This window comes from Apteryx rowi, unplaced genomic scaffold, assembly GCF_003343035.1.
Source record: "Apteryx rowi isolate R43461 unplaced genomic scaffold, aptRow1 scaffold_180, whole genome shotgun sequence".
NCBI lineage: Eukaryota > Metazoa > Chordata > Aves > Apterygiformes > Apterygidae > Apteryx > Apteryx rowi.
In genome coordinates, this window is record NW_020448086.1 from 926,161 (window position 1) to 945,973 (window position 19,813).

The window sequence follows — 19,813 nt, forward strand, 5'->3', positions numbered from 1 at the left end:
TTTGAAGGCTTTGGACGCTTGGGAGGCGGTTCACGTTTGAAGGCTTTGGACGCTTGGGAGGCGGTTCACGTTTGAAGGCTTTAGAGGTTTGGTGCTAGCGGGGCTTGGTGGGTGTGGTGACGATGGGTGCTAATGGGTAAGGAGTTTACAGGCCTGCTATAAAGATAAACCCAAGCAGCCACAAGCTGTGAGAGATAAACCAGGAACACTAGTGTGATAGAGACGGCATACAGAAAATGCAGGCTAGGCGCATGCTTAAATGAGAAACACCTGACATGGAGATGCACACCAGTGCACTCGGGGCATGTGTCTGTGGTGGTGATCCCCTTTAGCTCCCACTGCATTCACTGAGTGTTGTAAATGTAAAACAGATATTATCCAGTTTCCTATATGGACTCTGGCCCAGATATGTAAAAGTATTTGAGCATTGTTCTGCTCAGTGTTGCAAGACCTACCAAATTTAGGCAATTTAGTCACATGAGAGACCAGAAGCAGGAAACTGGCTGCTTGAGTGAAAAGAGAGGCCATGGGCAATGCTGTGTGCAGGCAGAAGTGGGAAGGGTGCACCCTCAACTCCCCAAACCAGGCATCACAACCAGAAGAATGGAGAGGAAATGAGGGAAACTCCCTGTAGCTGCTCTTGCTTTGCTTGGGACTGGCGTAGCAGTGAGGTGCGAATGTGGTAGCCTGCGTTCTGGGGATCCTGTCATGGCTGTGTGATGGCTTGTGTGGCTCAGGGATCATCTGTCCTGGGGCTGTTGTGATTTAAATCTATGTGACACCAATAACACCAAACATTAGATGTTAACAGTGCCACGGCTGCCTTGTGCAATATAACATGGCCCAATTTAGGACATCCCTGGCAAGTCCTGCTGTGCCCCATTTGTGCTTGTCTCACCTAGTTTTCCCTTTCTGCAGCACTAAGGCCATCTGCAGAATCTTTCTGCCCTGTCTGGAGGCAGACAAGGCTCTTGCTTTCCCCAGCAATGCACTAAAGCTGCTGTGTTGAGAGGTCATGGGAGGTCCATGGATCCTCAGAGAAGGAGGAGCGAAGAAAGTGTTGTTTTGAGGTGGATGTTTTGCACCTTCTCCTGAGACAGGGAAGAGAAGAGGTCCCAGCACTTCTACTGCTGCTTTGCACTGAAGCATCTATCATGGGCTGTTTTTCCCTGACCAAGTATTTCTCCCTACACGCATCTCGCTTTCCAACCTGACAGCAAAGCAAGGGGTTGGTAACAGGAGAGCAACCCTCAATCCTGGCTTCTGAAGAAACTCTACTGATCTAGTACACACAAGATTGGTGGTAAGATTACAATACTTTTTATGATTTTTTTATTTAGTGTCAATATTCTACAAGATTGAAATGGTATTTTCTGTGTTATTACCTACTGTATTTTTGTTGTTTGATATAGGGAGGGTTTACCAATGTAGCTAAACTGTACATTCAGTAAAAGTCAGGCATCTAAGAAAGTGTTTATGTGGTAATATATTACCATATCTACAAAACTATAATAATATAAAAATACTCTGTTACACCACTGTATTTCCAGCAAAGCTTGGCATAGCTTATGTTAAGAAAATGCCCTCATTTCAATCCCTGTATTCTTCATCATTACTAGTATCATTACTAAAGTAATGATAACACATCCTCACAGAAAATCATGTCAGGCAGAGATTACATTTCACTGAATCCTTGGCAAATATACTTACACGAGCAAAATGCATAGTAAAAATCTTACTTTAGGCCTTTCAGTTCTGGGCAGAGTAACATGTATCTTTGCATATCTGTAAGTATCAGCTTGTGTTTATAAAAAGTGACTGTGCTCTTTTCGTTCATCCAAATAATGTATTAAGGGCTGATTATTCTGAAAATAGTCATATGCATAGATTTACGTAGTGCATAAGAACTGTTACTGAAGCCATGAGATTGATCATTTAAGTTAGTGCATCTGACAATATCTGCAAGATCAGGAATTGGCAGACACAACAATACCATTTCTTAGTGAAGATACTAAGCTCAGTTACTAATCTTTATAGCTGTGTCCATTAAGGAATGACACAGACAAATCCATATGTTAGGGCCGGATTGCAGGGTAACATTTCATTCAGATTTTAGTTCATAAAGCTTTTGTTGTTGTTTTCCAAACAGCAGTGCTGGAGGACATGATTTAAGTAGAATCAGATACTTACCAACACGTTATTTGAGGTTGCTTGAGATGTCTTGTAACATGTTAATGTAGGACCAGCTTGTGCACCATATTTGGATAAAAATGTGGTTATAGCCCAGCAATCTTATGAGGCACGATCTCTGTTCAGAAATATTATGGTCCATTCACGATTTAAGGGCACTGATGGGCTCTGGCAGATTTTGTGAGTGTATGACCTTAACTCAAACACCCTGTCTCTGATGGTTTTAGTTCGGATACTGAGTTTCACGCTGGAGTAACTAAGTCCTGGCCCTTGTTTCCTCCTGCCAGTTTTGCTGTTGGACAATAACTTCTGTCAAAGGACTGAATGTTAATTTCTTAACAACTGCAGCAAGAGTCACAAGAACTTGTCAAAACTATAAGCATTGGCATTATTTTCCTTAAAGCAGCTGAAGCACAAGCTTATTTCCATTTTGCTGTCTATCTTAAGGAGATACTAGTCTGTAATAGAGGGTATGAGTGAATAATGGCAGCTGAAGCTATCTTAAAAGTTACAGTGTGATTTACTAGGGCTCATCTGTTGATATCCCCAGTTTAAGACATTCTTAAATCAGTCTAACTGTACTGATATAATCAAGTTGCAATGATTTACCTGAAAGCTTATGAACAGTTAAACTGGTATACCTTTCTGATAGATCAGGCTTGAGTATTTGCTTACAATTTTTTTTTCTCGTCTTAGAGTTGCAAAAAAACCCTTTAAAGTTGCGTATAAACTGGCATAACACATTCTTGAATCTACAGAAAATCTGAGCTAATAGCTTTAACAAGTGTGAACTGCCTCACTCCTGACAGTCATCCCATCATGGAATTTAGTGTCCTCTTAAGACACCATAGAACTCATATTTTTTCCCATGGTGTCACTATTTTACTGCCACCAAAGAATGGGCATCTGGGGTATATTTTTGCCATTTGGAGGTCAGCAAACCAGTTCTTGCTCCCTTGCTTTCCAGTTTATTAGATTACAGATGGCAATTCTTGTACTGCTCTATGCAGCTAGCTGTTAATGTTTGTGATGGTGGAGCAATAGCTCAAATTGTTGCTGCTGGAAGAAGAGGATGGTAAATACGATCTTCATTCAGCAATTTATTTCACTGAAATTTCCAGATGCCTATGAGGTGATACTTGAATATTTTCTGAAAATGACCTAAGAGTTTTAAAAAACCCACTGTTTTTACATTAAAATATATGACTGGATGGTGTACTGTAATATAAAAGTTTTGTGAACTTCATTTAGCATGACGTTTACAACTTTTCCCCTCATAGTAATGGGATTATAGTAAGCTCATGCCAGTGGAAGCTTTTCACTGTGCTATATCACATCACTATCTTATATTCAGTGCTTGTAGTTTATGTTATCATAGCAACCATAGATTAAATTTATGCTGTGATTTTGATATTCTCATTTACTCTCCACCTACTAATCTGACTCAACCAGAAGTGTCTGACATTCAGTTCCTGTCAAGTTGTTTTTACACTGCTTTTTATTTTGCTATTAAAGAAATTACTATAAACCATTTTCTGCTTTTCCAGCATATTTAGTCATCCTGATGAGGTAAGCCGCTGGAACTAAAAAAATGCATTGCTATACTTACTGTAAAGACAGATTTAGGTTTATTGTTTTGTCTGAAAGAATGACTTTTTTTACATTGTGGAAATAGCTAGAGGAGGAAGAGAAGTTTGATAATAAGGAGTCCTTCAGCCTAGCCAAAAAACCCAACCCCCAAACAACCCCCCCCCCCAAATTCAGTGGCAGCAAATTGAAAATAGAGCAATTAACAATTAAGGAACACATTTTAATTAATAAATTGAATAAGATTATAGTAGATTCTTCCTTAATGCAGTTTTTCAAACCTACTTTTCAAAAGATGTTCTCCTACGCAAACAGGTATCAATTCAGAGAAATTTTATGACTGATGTATTTGCATTATACCTGAGATCTGATTAGTTGATCAAAATCATTTCTGCTGGGCATTTGTAGGGTGTTTAGTGTCTTGCTTGGAATCCCAGCTACCAATCAAGAAATTATATAAGACAGTAAACGCCTCTCCTCTCCAGCCCTCCCCTCTCCCTTTTGTTTCTAGCCATTGTACTTGCGGACAAAAGCATGAAGATAGGCACCAAATACACTTAATAAATGAGAAAATGTAATGCAAATTAAAAGGCCAGGAATCCATTTTTTCTTTTTAAATATTACTTTGTAGCAAATCTCCTGATTATTTGGGTCTTGATTCATTATGACTACTAAATGCTTGGGGTAGACAATTCCAGGGGTTGGCAGTAGGATTAAATCTCTCAAATGCCCACTAGCTGAGAAAGCGAGCACACAAACCTTAAGACAATTCCAAAAACAGGCATATAAGGGTCTATTGAAGGAAAGTAAGAGAAGGAAATGGAAAAAAAAAACCCAAAAAACAAAACAGAATTGCAAAAGAGACAACAGGTAAGGCTAGCCAGATATATAGCTTGATAGATTAGACCAGTTCTGTCAAATAATAATTCAGTAGCTTTTTCCTTTTCTGTAGAACATTCAGCTGGCTCTAAAGCTTGTCAAATGTAGTAGGCTGTGTCCAAACATATATTCAACACTCTACTTTTTTGGTATTTGTTTAGTTTGCTCTTAAAATATATATGGTCTTAAAATATATATGAATTAGAAATTCATTAACTGATTCAGAGAAAAAATGCTGTTCACTCTAGCTGGTCATAGTCTTTGAGCTGAAGGATATCTCATGTTCCAGTTGAGACTTGAAAAATAAAGAAAACAGTTTTATGGAACTGAAAATACTTTCAGTAAAGTATCTGACAATTCAAACCAACTACTTACTATAATGTTAGAAACATCTGTGTAGAGACAGGAAGCCCAGGCTAGATTGGAGTGGGATGCAGATATATTTCTTCATTATTCTTCCTAATCTCTGCTTATTCTAAAAACAGATACTGCACTCTGACATTTTAAAGAAAAATCTTGATTTGAGCATCATTTGTACAATGATGGTTTGCTTTAATTTGAGGGATTTGGTGTGACCTGCTCTCAGGATTTAAGTGGTTACTCATTCTAGTGACAATGATAACTGAAACATCAATATTGTTAAGTTTTATAAGTCAAAGCATGTAAGAGAGGGTGAAAATCTAAACACTCAATTTTCTTTCTGATGAATGCACTCATGCATAACCTTCCAAGGTTGCCAGATTATCATTAACTCATGAGAGAAGCAGGTCATCTCAAATTTATGTTCATTAAAAGTTTACAAAGTTTTCTGTAGTTTGTTTAAATGAAATTAATCTATATATTCTTTATTTCCAAACCAACACATAATAAAATCATGAATCTGCCCCCTTATGCACAAAAAATGTCAAGTGGCACAGTACAGTATTTATACATAATACATACTGGGGCATTTTTACATGCTTGTAAAAATGACTTTTTTTGTACCTCTCTTCAATCTTTTACTCATCTTCTTTTAAACAATCAAATATCTCTTCTTGTATTTTCAAAAGTTGGTGTTTAGTTAAAGAATATCTGTGAAGCTTCCAGATTTATGTTGAAATGTTACAGATCGCAAAGTATCAGTTTCATATGCTTGTTAGTACCATGCATGCAACTACAAAATTATTACATATAATTCCAGAAAAGGATTTTTAGACCCCCAAACTTGTCCATTCTTTCCAATTATATGAGCTGGTCTAATAAAATGCATTTTGTCTCCCTACAACTTACAAACTTGCATAAAATAAATATTTCTTTTAAGCTATCTTTACTTCTCTAAACCTAATCCTCCAAATTGCAAAATACTTAGAGCAGTCAATAACAAGAACAAACACAGAATTTTATTGAACTGAAATATGAACAGCAAGAGAAGAGTTTTATGAGCTAACCATGAACAAATTATTTGTTTTTAAAATAGAACTGAAGAAACTTTAAAGCTTACAAACAAAGTGTTAAGTAAATAAACCAAACCAGAACAAAGCACAAATAAACAAACTAGATCAAGCAAAATGAAGTGTATTTTATGGAAAATCTGTAATACAGAAAAAGATTTCAGGCAGCACAATTAGTAAACCCTGCCTGCATTTCTTGTTTCCTTTTCTTCCACCTCTTTTTGCCTGTTTGATACAGATGTAGGACAGATAGGAAGTCAGAAGGGATTGCATGTTTACTTGTGGGTGGGAACTCTGCATTGTGCAGATGACTGTTGAGGCCTGAAATATGAATTTAGTAATCTGTTTGGGACATGAACCCCTATTGGCATAAAAATGAGACTGGCTTGTATGGGAGGGTATCAAGACTCTTGGATTACTGAACACTTGCTTTTGCATTACTATGGGTAGGTGCCACAGCAGTTCATGATCTCTCTTCTTTTCCAGAGCCTCCCTCTCCTAGAGCATATTCATGCTTTTCCAGTACAGCACTGATTCTATCAGGTTGATGCTCTCTCTTAGCAGTTTTTTCAGGACATCATCCAGTATGCACTTCTTTCTTTCTGTCGCTGCACTGTCAGGGATAGCACTAGGATGACTGTGACTTCAGACTTGGAAGACCCCGTAAAACACATACACAAACAGACTATTCATGACTTACTTTGAAGAGGCAGACGTGGACTCCTTCCCATGTTATTCCTCCGGTAGACAGCTACTCTGCAACTTCTATCACTGTTGCTACATCATTCACATATTTTCAGAGTAGCAGCCTAGAGATAGTACATGGACATTTATCCAAGCAACACACCATATCCTCATAGCTAATTATTTTGTGCTTTTGATGTAACATTTTAAATACAGGAAATGTTTCTAATTTCCAGTGATCAGCGGCTGACTTGTCAGAGCTATAGCTGGAATGAGGTTAGAGTCTCTTTTACCAGCTACTACTTTATCTCTGTTTTTCTATGCTGGACAAGTCGTTGTTCAAAACTTAGAACAGGACGTTCCAAACTAGTTACAGTCTCCCTCAAAACGTTTGGAGAAGCTTTCAGAAGCCGGATGGCTGGTCATCATATAAACAAACAAAACTGCTGAGATAGTCCAGCCAGGTTTGGCCTAGCAACTAACTTAACTGATTGTTGTGAAAAGGACTTACCAGGAATAATACTGACAAGTGAGTTTTTTGTGTTTGAATGGCACTAACAAACCAGAACACTCCTTTTACTCTTTTGGCACTGAACTCCATGTCAAAGAGGCAGAACCATTTCACTTTTGCTGTTCAGGACCTTGCTAATTTAGCTTTGCAAGAATTGTGACTAGTGAATGGGACCCTTGCTAAAAATAATCTTTACTTACTCTACACCCTTGGGAGACCTTTCGCTGAGATAGAATAAGGTAGATAGTTCAGGCTTTTGTCCATAATTCTGCGTTGGTTTACAGATCAGTCATTATTACCTCTACAGTGAAAATCTTTATTGTGCTTTAATCCATAGGCGTTTTCTTTCTAGAAGTTTTAAAATATTTTTCTAATAAATTTAAAGTCGTTTGTAACAATTTTTGAAAATTGTGGGACAATGGGCAGTAGTCAGAACTGCTAAAACATGATTATAAAATTTTACTGCTTGCACTTTTTATTTGGCCTGTGCTTTCTTATTTTCTTCCCCACTGCTCAGCCGCCTTGTCAGTGAAGATGTACTAGAGAAAGACAGGATGTGCACTCTCTATATGCTTTTTGCTCTAAATCAAAGCAAATCTTACCAAGAGAAACCAGTCCTTCCTAACTTTTCAGTACCTAAGCATTGACTGGAAAATTCCTTCTACATTAATAAAAACAAGAACAAATCCCTCTGGGATGTGGGTTTTGCTTCTCTGTCCAGATTGCTGATCATCAAGAGGTCACGGCGAAGTGGAAAAAAAAATAGTGATTTTGCAGAAGTACAAATGCTGGAAGCATGCTGCTATAGTCTGCAAAACAACTATTTATAAGACAGTTATAAACATCAAATCAGCTTTCGACCAGTAGAAAGAAGGGGCAGTGGTGTAACAAAGCACTGGAATAGGAGAAGTATTGTGTCAACAGCTGGGACTTTCCTAGATCTATGCTGCAGACCATGCAACTGTGCAGCAGTTGTGCTGCAAATCGCATGTTAGAGGCAGGCAACACATCTACGTATCCCAAAGTTAAGAATAACTGCAGATCCAGAACATAACTTCTAGTGGTATAAATCTGAACGTGGGCCACAGTAAGCAGCCAAATAAACATGTTAACATACCCATAATCATTTTCCCTCATGCTCCCATCTGGCTTCTAGCAAGCAACTGTTACTGGAGACTGGCTGGTGAGCCTGCAATCCCATGGATGGCATGAAGTGCATTGCTTCTCCCTCCTTCAAACAGTATCTCAGGTAAGCCAGAGTTCTTGAGTCGCTTTCTGGAATAATTCCAGTGAATTTTAGCTTCCCCCTGCATGCTTCCTTCTTCCTATTCTTGAGAAGAATGTGCATTTATTTTTCCCTCAGAATATAATATTCCTAAGAATGTAATATTCCTTCCCCCACTCACCCAGGAATAAGGAATTTGTACTCCCCATTTACTAAATAAGTTGTTAAGCTATACCAACCAGAGCAATTCTTATAATTGTACTCACTCTGCTAGAGGGATATCTAGTTTCTTTTATTATTTTAAACACCCCTTTTTTGCAGTTCACTTATAATCTCTTATATTCAAAGCAAGCAGTTGTACTACTTTGAATGTACTTATCTATAAATGGCAGAATGAGTTGACAGAAAGGTCTTTTGCTGCTCCTGAAGGTTATTTAAGTCATTATTTTGTAACTTCAGTAAAGCGGAAATAAGAGCTAGAGTTATAATTGCGTAAATGCCAAATCTAGCAACAAGAGAGCTTCAAGTAGCCCTCTCTGAATACCTAAGATTGAGATAAAGATGTAAACAAAGGTGTTCCCTTCAAATTTCTCTACTGATTTTAAATGCTGGAATACTTATTTTGCTCTTTTAGTACTCATAACCTGTACAGTCTGCAAGTTAGGAGACACCTAAAATTCATATTAATACACAAAAACTTTCTTAAATGAATAAGGGCACAAGTAGGGCTATTTGACAATTACTATACTATTCATACCTTCTATAAAAGTACCATTTTTTCAGGAAGTCTACATTCTTTTTAACAGGGACTAATTACATTTCTCCAGGCCATGGAGATATGTAAAAGATTCAGAAAATACAGATATGCCATGTGATTATTATTAGACACTGATGTATACATATCAGATCAATATACACTTCTTCCAGAAAAAAAGCGCTTTAAAGATATTGTACTTGTGACTATGGCAATACTTGGCAGTTGTGAAACGACTCAGTGTTCTATGAATTCTTTAGTGGTTCAGCCTTAGAAAACAGTGCCTTGACTACTACTTCCCCTATTTCTGCTTGTATTGTTTAAGTTTTATACATACTGGCAGCAGCAGAAAGTTTGAATCAAATAGCCTTAAGTGAAACCCAATCTGAACTCACTAGTCCACGACCTTTTTAGTTACTGGACCAACATTTCCCTTTTGCAGGCAGAGTGCACAGAGACTTTGCTTTAAGCAGCTAACATCGGCTCCTCACAACTGTTCTTTAAGAAAACACACAGTCCCTCTACCTGCCACCCTATGAGGGTATCTTTTCTACCAGGTATTCCTAGCAGCAACCTGTATTGTAACTGGGAAACAAATTAATTTGTTCATTAGCTGTTCCAACATGTGGGATATCTGGCACAGTTCCATAAGGAAAAAGTGTTGTTGTTGTTGCTGCTGGTGACTTTTTGGGCAGTTTTCAGCTACGGTTAAGTAAAATAAATGGTATTTTTGTCAATAATAATAAGAAAACAAAAGACAAAATGAGAGTAAAATGAGCAAGAAACTGCTGCTAAAGTAACAGGACATATCCAGAGAAAAGAATAAAGAAACAATGTAGAAAGTTTGGGTGATGTCACCTAACTGGGAATGTTGGCAAGAATAGCTAAGATCCCTTCAATTTTATGTTTATAGTATACACTTGAAAGTATACTCGTGTTAACAGGTCATATACATATATTTATATTTTAGAAACGCTTATGTAATTTTTTCTTGGGCATCTAGTGCCAGCAAAAACAATGGAAGAATGGGCTTTTAAGCATCTATCTTCTAAAGCATGCATTTAAAGCCTAATTACTTGAGGCTTTATCTGCAGACTCTGGAAAACAGGACCTTAGTGGTAAGCACCAACTGAAATTCCTAAGTAATATAACTCAGAATTTGACAGCAATAGTTCCTTAGTCCACTTTTCTGTAAAACTGGAAACTATCAGTGAATGGATTTGCTGATCATAAAGCACTTAGTTACTGCCCGTGAAGAGTGAAAAATATTTTTGTCTCATTTTGTTCATCTTACTTTCCAAATTCATAAATTGGAAGTAAAATACATTTGAATAAGTTAYTCCTACTTTTTTTGTAAGTAATTTTGTTTTTTCTTCCTTGTATCAATGTCACACTTTGATGCTTATAGAGATGATTATGCTGATCATGTGCACAAGAATATTTTTTCCTCCTAATGGGAACCATATGAGCATTCTCAGAATTTCTTCACTTTACAAATACTCTTTAGTATACTGAATTATTCAGATTGTGTAAGAGCTTTCCAAGTATCTAATTTACTTYATGAAAAAGAGAAAGATAAGTGCTCTAGAATCATCACATATGGACATCAAGCTATAGGTTTACAGGTCAGATTTAATGCATTTATTCAAATTTCATATTAATTGGATACTGCACATTAGTACAACTCTGTCAGCATCAGCAACCAAAAATTGATTAGGTGCCTTACACATGAAATCTCCTGGCAGAGTAAACTACTACCTTTTTCTGGTGGTTGAGTTTTACATTTCAAAATTTAACTTGAAATAAAAGTTGTTGACTCAGGTGGCCTGCAACCAAACATACAGAAATTTGTGTTTGGTTCAGGTATAGGGTATTTTTTGAAATGTAAATACTACAAGCTGTAGTCAAGATTTTCTTCCCTTTTAAATAAAAATTTATTTTTGAAATTTTGTGGGGCTATAACAGGTACAGAAGTCAATGCAGTTGTTCACAACTTGAAAAGCACAACCCACAGCCATTTACTGACTGATTCTCTAGTATGTCCCAGGCCTTTTATAAGTAGGATTATGAGTATATCCAGAGAGGTACTCAGGGCCAGTCAGTCCGGATTCACTATTCTGTAATAGCTTTTGGAGTGTTTTAAATTAAACAGAATTACATCTCTCCCATTTCTGAATGAAAATGTCTGTGCATGACCTTCCAGGATGGAACATCTGCCATTATCTGTAGTTTAGCAACACACTGTGTATTTAGAGCAATATAATTTCTTACACAAAGAATCTTTATCTTCTTCATCAAAGGCTGAGTTGCTTTCTGGTTGCTCTAAATTGCTGCATTTTTCAGCAAATGGATACTGATGTATAATTGTTGATTTAGTATACACTATCGCAAGTCTGCAATGGCTCAAAAATAACAGTTACTGGAAAAGTGAAGTGAACTCATGAAAGCATCAGCTGATCTTCATGAACTGTACATACACTATATAACAAACAATGTTCTAATGAAGTGTTTACAATTGGAGATTTAAATGTCTTGCTCAGAGAAGAACTGCTTTAATCACCCAAATATAAATCAGCACAAAATATCACTATAAAAAAGTAAGTATGCCAAGAAAATATGTCAAAAACATCAAGTGTGTGGAGGGGCTTTTTATAGAAACCATTAAGTGCAAAGAACCAAAAAATTCCCAGCTATATCCAAATCTGGAAGTCTGGAAATGTGTCTGCTTTTGGTGTTACCACTTCTTTCCAAGATCTGTTTTTCAGGATTGCATGGTACTTCTGAAGAGCAACAAAATGGTTATTGTACCTTTTTGAAAAAAATCAACTATTCAGTAGCCTCACTATGTCTGTTTCCCTCTGTCTACTCTGGCCACAAATGGAAGATTCATGATCATCTGGAAATTGGACTTTTCCTTTAAAAGGATACTTTTAGTCTCATCGGCCTATTTTCATTTAATGGCTCTTTATTAATAAAGATTCCGATATCTGACTTTATACAATAAATTGCTGTGTTAATAGCTATATAAAATAATTTCCATACATCAAAAATAATGGAGAGAAGATATAAGGAGCATTATGAAAACCAACTGTAGCATTTTTCCCTAAAGCACTCACTTCTGGTCATAAGTTGTTTGAAAGAGGGCAGGAAAAGGAGAGAGGAGAATACAGAAGCAGAGACCTGTGCTATGCCAAGGACAGGGAGAAAAAAAAATAAGAGAGGGAAATTATTTTAAGTACTGATGCACTTCTACTTTCCTTTTTGGTGGTCTTTTGACTATCTGAGAAAAGCAGTCTTCCCCTTTGCAACTTCACTCTTCAGTTAGGCTATAATTTTTTATTTTTCATAGTAAAGTAGTTTAGATTTGCCTTCATTGACAGAGGTGACAGCTTCTTGGTGAGAGGAAGCTAGCTACAAATAACTAACCAATGCACACAGAATAGAAATTTCTGCATAAGTATGATCAGTTGATTAGCAAGGCTTACAGTGAAAAGGTTTATTACTACGTTTGTGAGATGAACAGGAGTGAGAGAGAATGAACATTGGTCCTCCCTCCAAGAGCTACTCAACTAAGGCCACTTGTGACCTGCATTTGAAAATATTCTTTGGGACCATGAGGTCCAGACCCTGTGTTTTTTTTAAATGAAGGCTTGCATTCTACAGAATCTGAATATACCACATGGGACTTCCATGTATTATACAGACTGCACTCAGTGATCAGACTGGGTGTTTGGTATCTTTGGCTCAAACTGAACAATTCCTGAACATGACATGGGAAGAATCAGAGAATTGCTTGTTTTATTAAAAAAGCAGCAGTAAATATGCATAAATTATTAATACTTCTCTTAAAGCCAAAGCAAACACAGCCAGAAAACCTGAGTTGTTTTATATGTCACACACAAAAAGAAGGATAGGATTCCATTTTGTCTAGGTGGTTTAATGGTAATTCTGCCATCTTCATATTATATATAAAATTTATCCTATACAGTTTTACTTACTTTGTTTAAATAACAGTCTGCATTAAAGTTGCATGGGTAAAAGTAATTGAGACAGAACACAGCAGGTAGATTATCAACAGGTCCACCTCTTTCTTGCTATCCTGTATTTCAAACCAGTTGCTAAACAGGAGCAATAAATCCTATACTCAGCAGTGATGATGAACTGGTGAATACATGAAAAGGCAATTATGTACTATAGATAAGTATACCATGTTATACCAGAGAAAAAAAGAAATAAAACCTCTTGTAGTAGCATAAAATGCTAAAAATCAAACACTGGCTGAAAGACAGGAGTCGATTAATTCACATATATGAAGTCCTTAAATAACATCCACATTGAAGCCTCTGTAGGTGTTGGTTATGTCTCAAGTATATTCAAAAAATCTCCCTCCTTTTTTACAAGAAACTCTTTCTGTTTTTTCATGGCTTGAAGATTCCTCTTCTTTTGTAGTATTGCAGACCATTTGGTAAACATAACAACTAAACCTCCTGTTAGGCTTCTGTTCTATATGTAATACAATGTCTCTGTCAAAGTAAACTTCATGACTGTAAGTCTGAAATGAGAAAAATAATTTTTGATTACAGTCTCCATTTCCACAACTTGTGAAGAGTACCATACCCATAAAACTTCCACTGAGGGAAAAAAAGCCTCTAACATTGGTTACCTCCCTGATCAGATAGGAATTTCAGGTAGGCAGCTGGTGTTCTAGATAAAGGACAGAATTGTAAAAGTTTGAGAGGTTTCACACTTATTTTAGGAATCTAATTTAAGTGCAATTCAGAGCATCTGAGTTAAATTAAGATCCTAAGTTGCCTATACAATCAATGATAAAAGAGGTGCCACAGGGAACCATTCAGACCATCAAAGTTAGATACCTAAAGCTGAACTGGATGAACGCCCCATCGCATCTCTCCAAATACACATGTAGGGAGGGCCATGCTTAATTCTGTGCATGAGCAGTTCCTGTGAAGTTAATGTGACCATTTACAAGTTCTAAAGTTAAGCTGAAGTAACTAGCCAGGGCGTGAGTATTCAAGTTCATAAATATGTCAGAAATACTAAGGATCAAAGAACATTTTGATTTCAAATCATGGAGATTTTCAGATAAATGAATTACTGTCTGATGGAGTACTTAGAAATTTAAATCATGATTACTATATTGTACAAATGTTATCCACAACACTTGGTAACACAGTTTATACATCTGCTTCAAATTTGGACAAGAAATGAATGAGAAGCGATACGTAGATTGGTATGGTGATATATTAGCATAAATAAAGTACAAGAATTCTACTCACCACATCCCAGGACTCAAGTAATGGTATACTCTTAAGTAGAATCCCACGTTCGTTACAGTGAAAATCAAGATGAGCTCTTCCATCAGCTCCTATTTGAGTAACTGCTACAATGGATAACAAATCCAGTTCATCTTCATAGTCCACAATTTTAAATGTCTTAGGAAAAACAAAACCTCAAATGTACACATCAATCATAACTTTATTTTTCCCTCTCCCTGAACTGCATAGCTCTTTTTCTTTCAGGTGAAAGAAGAATTAGAAAATGGAAAGAAAATCTAGTTCAAGTCTTCTGGCATCATAAACTTTGCCAACCTGATACCCAGCAGGTATCTTTCCAAACACAAACTGTTCAGTGTATTGCAGCAAAATTCCTTAAGATATGAAGAGAAGAAAGTGATGTTCTGAACAGTCCTAATGTGCAAATATGTGTATTTTATATATAACATACAGGAAATAGAAGAAAAATCACATTGGAAGTGCTTTGAAAGTGACAGAAGAAATACATCATTTAAACTGCATGCTCTCTGCTGAAGCAAGCATGTTAGAGTATGGTTTAAAGCTATTACCAAATAGTTTTGTGAGGATGGGCACATTAGGGTAACTCCAGTCACAGAAACACCTATATCCTCTGCTCAGAGCTGTGTCTCTCATTGTCTCTCTAAACAAACATACAAACAGCAGTTCCGGAGTAATATGGACTGTTCAGAACTGAGCAGAGCACTCAGCAGAGTGTACGACAGAGAAAAGTAGAGACCAAAAGCTGAATGATAACTGCCTTAATTGACTGCATCTCATTGTCATGAACCTCGTAACAAACTCATTCTGCTGACTAAACAGTATACTGTTTTTCTCCTCTTTAAATTCAAGCAAGTCTTTTCTTCCATAATGGAAAAAATATCTAATAGCATCACAAATAAAGTATAACAGTAGAAGAAAAAATAGAGTCTGCAGACATAGTCTATAATTTTTATTATGCTGAAAAAGAGTGAATAGAAGTGAACTACAGACCTTAAGGATTAGACCGGACTTCACTGTATTTTTACCAGTTAAATTTATTTCAACAGAAACAAGAATAGAAATGACTGCCAGAAAATGGTGAATTATATCTGTAGTGCTTATGTATTTTCACTCTCAAGAAACAGTTATTTAAAGGAAAATATCCTCTCCTGTAATCTAATCAGAGTGATTGAGAGAGAAAAATATAGTTTAGAGACGCTATTTCAACCACTAGATAAACCTAAAGCAGAGGAAAAAAAAAAAACATGTCTATTTCACTAGTTCATGAAATGCTTTGGAAGCAACGTTTCAAGGAAATGTTTGAATGGAGAGGAGAATAATAATTTGTCACACTAACATTTAAATTCAGTGCCACTTTTACTCACTACATAACAGTTACCTCTTGCTCTGGGTCATCATCCAGCAAGTTAAAACGTTTTTTCACCACTCGACCAGAAGCTGTTACAGTAACGGAGCTGTTCACCTTTGGAGAAAAAGAGTGGCTTTGAACCACAGAGTATTATAGGTTGTTAATATCTATTTGATAATGCATCTGTTTCATGATAATCTTCCTGATCTCGTTTTACTCATGTATGGCTATGCATGGCTCTATTGCTGCTATCTCCTCCTTATGAGGGCTCATGAACTTGGTGGCTTTAAGTTAGATATTACCACTGTCTAATCTGCTTTTACTCAGAGATTTTCAGCCCTATAGAGGTGTCAAAGATGCCAGCTTCTCAGCTACTGTAAATTTTAGAAAAATGGAAGTGGCTGAAGCCAAGATGCTGCAATAGTAATTAAGACAGCTGTGGCATCACCAATTTGCTTCTTAAACTTTTCCAGAAGATGGGGAAAGTAGTAACTCAAACCACCACAGTTGTTTCTACTGGATATCACTAACATTCGAAACATTCAAAACTGGGTATCAGTGTCTTAACAGAGGTCACAAGGAAAACCTACAGCACAGACACCATTAGAACTTGTATTTCTTAGCTATTATTCCAACAAAAAAATTATCTTTCCTAAACAAATCATAACAAAAACACTAAGTCATTAGATGACAAAGCTTATTCTTTCTAAATTCAATGGAAGTTTTATTCCTAAGTTAGTATAGATTTTTAATACACATACTTTTCTTCTAAGGTAGTTTCAAAATTAGTATCACTGACTGGTACTCAAACTATAAAGCAGTTCCTTTTGTGTAAAAATATGACTTTGTATGCTGAAACAAAACAACAGTTCTAGGTGCAGTCAAAAAATTTTTCTTTGTGAGTCTGCTGTTTGACTTTTTCTGTTATTTAATCCTTTGTGTGAGTTTCTATCAGAAAAGATTTCATGATACAACTGAGGTGATTTAACAGCTCATTTCTACCAAAAAGTTTAGATCATCCCTTGCCACTTGGTCCTACCTTTCTGCACTCTTCTGACCCACTGATGATTCAGTTCTGGTCTGTTTCAGCTCCAATTCAGCTCACCAAGACAGCAGCTGAGGACTCACCTTTTTTGCTGGATTATTCTTCTACTATTTTAGTGCACTAAATTGGCTCACCAAAGATTAGATGAATGCCAAATCTGTCACAGGGGAGTGACAGGTGTGCACAGTCAGAAGAATCATACTTTCAGCAGCAATGATGTGCTGTCTTTGCTGTCTTATAAACTTACCCCTCAGTTATGACAGACTTGAAACATTTCAGCCATTTGTATGATCAATTTAATGACTTCACCAAAGTACCAGAGATGCACACAATTATCTCTTGGTATTCTCTGTTGAAGGAAATCTATCACCATCTTCTGAGTATATTTTGAAAACATCAGTGAATACACTGTTATACTGTACACCATAATGAATTCTGAGAACTTAATAAAAGACTGAAGGCTTCAGAAAGCTATCCTGAAAACATAGTTCATTTTCAAAATTTCTTTCATATCAGCTTAATGAAAGTCCAATGAAGACAATGAATGTCTTTCAATAACCTTTGGATTAGACCCATAAAACTCATATACACAAACACCCTGTGTACTGCTCAAAAATCATACATTGTGATCTTGGACATTAGAAAATGCTGTTATAAACTCACACTGTTTTCTCTGTTGGCCACAATCATAAAATCTTCTGCAATTTCCATTTGAGTTGTATTATTTTCAACCTCCTTAATCTTCAAGACCCTGCAAAAGAAACAGAAGATACAAAATGAGTCATGTATTCCAATCCACCTGCTACAATATTCCTATATTTGTGATTAAAAAAAGTCAGATATATTAAAATATCAGAAAAAAGTACATTTGAAATAAATGTAAATTACAAAAATAGTTTACCTATGACATTTTAGCACAGTGGTCCTAGAATATTTTTCCTATCAAAATCTAGTGTTGCCTGTCAGTATCCACATTTACCATGGAGAAATCTGCAGATGTTTCTACCAGAACTGATTCTGACAAATTCAGAAGTTTTCCAGTCTCTAGGGCTCTATGACAGAGCTTTGGCCTGCAGATCTTCAAACTGCTGAATTTATGCAGTTCTGTCCAGGAACTGTCTTTCCCAAGCTTCAATATTCTGTGATGGATACATATTGATACTGCATAATATGCAAATTTTTCAGCAAGAATATATGAATGGAACATAAGAACATAATCCTGGGCCCAATAACCCATCTCTGACAGAGATTATTTACAGATGTTTAGCAAAAGAGTATAGAATGATACATGTGCAGAACAAACCGCTCCTGTTACTCACTCTAGTTTCTTACAGTCTGTGGTTTAATGATTTCTTAAGCCAGAGATTACATCTGGACAGCTTGTTTAGTAGCCACCCACCAAAAGATCTATTCTCCAAACTTTTACATCCATTGATACTTGCTCAAACCATTTTTAAACCTATTTACTATTTTTGCCTCTAAGTCATCCTCTGAACAGTGAATTCACAACTTACGATGTTGCATGGGAAAGATCTTTGTTTTTAAATTTGCTGACTGAAAATTTCATTCCTTGCTTCCAAATTACTGCCTTGTGAAAGACAGTGAATAACTGTTCCCCATTCATCTTTTCAAAGTTTTATAAATCTCTATGATCAAAGCTCCATTTAGAGTAAAAATGGGGCTGAACTACAAGGTTGGAATTCAGCTTTGATTTCTTATAGGAAACTTTTGGTTTGGGCATCTTCCAAATATATTCTTCCTTTATCAAGCTTTGGCCCAACTGAAAAGTCTTTGATAAAAAGAAATATATGACAACTTAGGCTTTGGACACAGTAGTTCTTTGGAGTAGAGTTACTCTTTGGTGTCATGTATCCAATGTCAGACAAGCTTAATTTGCAGCCCCTGCACACTCACTGACATCAAATATATGTAAGTTATATTAGTTTTTAAAAAGTAGATTTTTGAATAAATATGCCCAACTTTAGTCTTAGAATGAATTATTTTCAAGTATAACAAAATGGGAAACAATAAAAAAAAACTTAGGTGGGAGAAAGAAGAAAAATTAAAATGTATTTAACCTTTATCCACTGCAGGAAAGATAAAAAACCTCTGAGGCCTTGTTGTGTAAGCTCATCTGCTACAAAATTAGCGGCTAACGTTGAGCATTCAACTGATGTCAGTATCTCTACTGTTTGAAAATAGTATTTAAAAAATACATATGGAATAAGACGACTGTCACAGCTGTGGTTATATAACAATAGTTGTTGTTGTTAACAGAAAACTATCATCCTCTTTCCATCCCCATTTCTCCCTAACCTATCTTACAAATCTGACCTTGGGACCTCAAAGTGTAAGATCTTCTGTCTTTACAGAATTAAGGTTTCCTATTCTACTGATGACCAATGGGACAAGCATATTCAGAGATTCTACACTGTCATTACTAAGAGCAAAAAGACATGTGTTTTATGGGTAGAACTAAAAACACTTTTTTTGTCACTGGTGGGCTGTTTATTTAAATGAAGAATTTAATTCAAACTGACCATAATTTTTTCATTTTATACAATTTTGCTTCAAAGCAAAAAGAAAAGTGAAGCAACAACCAAGACCAGACAAATGTGCTGGGCTTCCTTCTATATTGTCTGAACACAGAAAGACAAAAGCCAGGCAGTTTTGCTTCCTTCTGCTGCTAATGGGGAGGAAAAAAAAAAAAAAAAGAAAGAAAAAAAGGCCTGAATTCTTACCCAGCTCCCTCTTGGTGTTAATTTTCTGCTTACTCTAAGAGATATATTTTAGTGCTAAGACACAGAAAATACAGAACCTCAAATATAATAAACTGCTAGCAGAC

At 36.3% G+C, this 19,813-nt stretch overlaps 1 protein-coding gene and 1 long non-coding RNA gene across 2 annotated transcripts in view; one reads left to right on the forward strand and one right to left on the reverse strand.

Moving 5' to 3' along the window:
- LOC112963909 lies at positions 1–8,526 on the forward strand. The gene is made up of 3 exons (XR_003252771.1): positions 1–86; positions 919–1,303; positions 8,438–8,526. It is a non-coding gene; the product is annotated as an uncharacterized LOC112963909 (long non-coding RNA).
- Positions 6,195–19,813, reverse strand: part of DCAF17 (DDB1 and CUL4 associated factor 17) — a 30,095-nt gene continuing 16,476 nt past the window's right edge. The window contains exons 11-14 of the mRNA XM_026061388.1: positions 17,632–17,719; positions 15,954–16,037; positions 14,558–14,713; positions 6,195–13,812 (exon numbers count right to left, since the gene is read on the reverse strand). Of these exons, the coding sequence (XP_025917173.1) occupies positions 13,624–13,812; positions 14,558–14,713; positions 15,954–16,037; positions 17,632–17,719 (517 nt within the window). The 3' untranslated portion in view covers positions 6,195–13,623. The remainder of the gene's footprint in view (positions 13,813–14,557; positions 14,714–15,953; positions 16,038–17,631; positions 17,720–19,813) is intronic.